Raw genomic sequence first — 2500 nt, 5'->3', positions numbered from 1 at the left:
AGATTTAAAGCTAACATTATATTCTCTATACACAGAGTCACATGGTGTCTCTCTCCCTCTGCCTGTCTCTCTCCCTCTGCCTGTCTCTCTCCCTCTGCCTGTGTTGTATCGCAGCCTCTCTGTGGTTTGTTTCCATAGCCGGTCTGCTCCGACTGAAACTGCTGTTTTTATCATCTACGTCGGTGAATTAAGGATTTATTTCCACCAAACCAGAGTTGGTGATTGTTGGAAACACTAACAGAGACTCTTTTAATGAGTTTTATTCTGTTTCTGTCAACTTTAATGAAGTTCTGATGATCTGAAGGTAAAATGAGTGTTTGTGTCTCTGGAGTCTGGTGGAGAGTGATAGTGATATTACGGCTGTTTGTGGTTAAACTAAAGGTCTATCTCTGTAGGGATCCTTTCTATAATGCTGTCAGACACTGACAATAACAACCTGAGTCTCACGTTGTGGGTATTGCAGCTCTTTTTCAAACATTTCTGCTTCTAATTTGGTGAATTAAGGATTTATTTAGATGAAACCAGAGTTGGTGGTTGTTGGAAACAAAGCTTTGGTGAGTTTTATTTAGTTTTTTGTCCCATTGTTTCGGTCTGAGGTGCTCCGGAGACCTTTGCTGCACGCATCCATAAACTGAAAGTAATCCAAATAACAAAGGAAACAGGAGGGAACAGCCGGTAGAGAGCAGAGTCAATGGAGGAGCTTCCCTGGCTGTTGTCGAACCGACTGAAATCAATTGATTGTTGTTCTAACGTTGGTAGCTTGACACTACGAAGTCCACCGTAGATGAACGCGATGAAGGATTTCCTGTGATTTTAAACTGGTTTCTTCCTTCAGTCTTTCACAGGTTTTATAACCATCAACTCATTTTAAACAACACAAACTTTGACTCAGAGCAGCAGAGTCATTATTATTGTTTGGTTGCTTGGAAACTCGTGACGTATGGACGTACATGAGCCTCACTCGCAGACGAACAATAAACCCAAAGTCGTCTATTTCTATTAATTGAATTATTATGAGGAGGTTCATCCTCCAGCAGGACAACATGTTTCTATTGATTACGATCATTAATCAGTAACGGTGACGCCGTTTGTTGCAGGTGTCGAGTTTGGCGCCGATGTTGGACTACACCACGGAGATGGACCGCTACCGTTCGTCCATCGCCAGCTTCTATAAGACCAACGTCAACATGAACATGAACGTCACAAACTTCCCGCAGTCTGCCAAACTGGCGGCCCGTCTGGCAGCCGCCGCTCCGATCTTCCCCCCCGCTGCGGCCAGGCTGGGCGCTATGGCGACGGCGCCCTGGGGTTGCCACGACAACATGAACATGAACGTGAACATGAACCACCCGGCGGCAATGTTCTGGGGGCGGCCCAAACCCGTGGCCGCCGCCCCGACGCATCATCACCACCATCACCACCACCACCCCTCGGCAACGCCGGGGCACATGACCTCCTCGCACCCCCACGGTACCAGCATGCACCAGGGCGGAGGGGGGTCGGGAGGGGGAGAAGGAGGAGGTGGGGGGAGCAGTGAGGGGGGAGGAGCTGAAAAACACGGACACACCGCCTCCTCACTTCCTGTCCCACAGGGGACAGCGCATCATCATCCGATGGCGCCTAGCAACGGGAACTTTCTCCCCGGTTATGGCGGCGGAGCGGACTGCGGCGTCATGAACAAACAGGGACACGCCCATCCAGACATGATGGGCCTATCAGAGGGTGGGAGCTGCAATGGGGGAGGGGTGATGGGCGGTAGCTTCCTGGGGGGGCTGGGATTACCCCCCGGGGTCATTGTCATGGCGATGGGGTCGGCAGGGGGCGGGATCTCAGACGCTGGCAGCGCCTTCCAGATGACAGGCGGTCAGCGGGCACTAACGGACTGCCAGCAGCACGCCAACTCCTCCCCCTGCCCCTCCTCCTCCTCGCCCTCGTCGTCCGGGGTGACGGCGGGGGGTGTGGCCCTGTCGTCGTCATCGTCTTCGTCATCGGGGGCGGTGGCGAAGAGGAAGAGGAAGCGGTGTGGCGTGTGTGGGCCGTGCAGGCGGCTCATCAACTGCGGCGTCTGCTCGTCCTGCCGCAACAGGAAGACGGGTCACCAGATCTGCAAGTTCAGGAAGTGCGAGGAGCTGAAGAAGAAACCGGGGGGAGGAGGCGGGGGCGCTGGAGGTGAGTGTGTGTGTGTGTGTGTGTGTGTGTGTGTGTGTGAGTGTGTGTGTGTGTGTGTGTGTGTGTGTGTGTGTGTGTGTGTGTGTGTGTGTGTGTGTGTGTGAGTTAGGGGTGGGCGATATGGGCAAAAATAATATCTCAATATGTTTGGGGATTTTGGCGATAACGATAATCAGTCGATATCCTTTAAAATGTGATTAGAATTGTCTGAGCTGGACTTGTGTCCACCAAACGCGTTTACAGCGCTGAGAGAACTCATAAACTCATTTTCCGAGGCCAGCGGTGTTAAAGTTGAACAGATTTCAACTTGAGTCTGAACGCTGAAGCCCAT

General features: G+C 52.0%; 1 protein-coding gene across 1 annotated transcript in view; it reads left to right on the top strand.

Annotated features, from left to right (window-relative positions):
* Window positions 1-2500, top strand: part of LOC127375143 (protein pygopus-like) — a 7084-nt gene that overhangs the window by 1090 nt on the left and 3494 nt on the right. Inside the window, exon 4 of the mRNA XM_051420975.1 lies at window positions 1098-2169. Within this exon, the coding sequence (XP_051276935.1) occupies window positions 1098-2169 (1072 nt within the window). The remainder of the gene's footprint in view (window positions 1-1097; window positions 2170-2500) is intronic.

The sequence above is a fragment of the Dicentrarchus labrax genome, unplaced genomic scaffold, assembly GCF_905237075.1.
Source record: "Dicentrarchus labrax unplaced genomic scaffold, dlabrax2021, whole genome shotgun sequence".
NCBI classification, from domain to species: Eukaryota; Metazoa; Chordata; class Actinopteri; family Moronidae; genus Dicentrarchus; species Dicentrarchus labrax.
The sequence above is the reverse complement of the archived record's forward strand: the minus strand, read 5'-3'. Positions and strand labels throughout refer to the sequence as shown.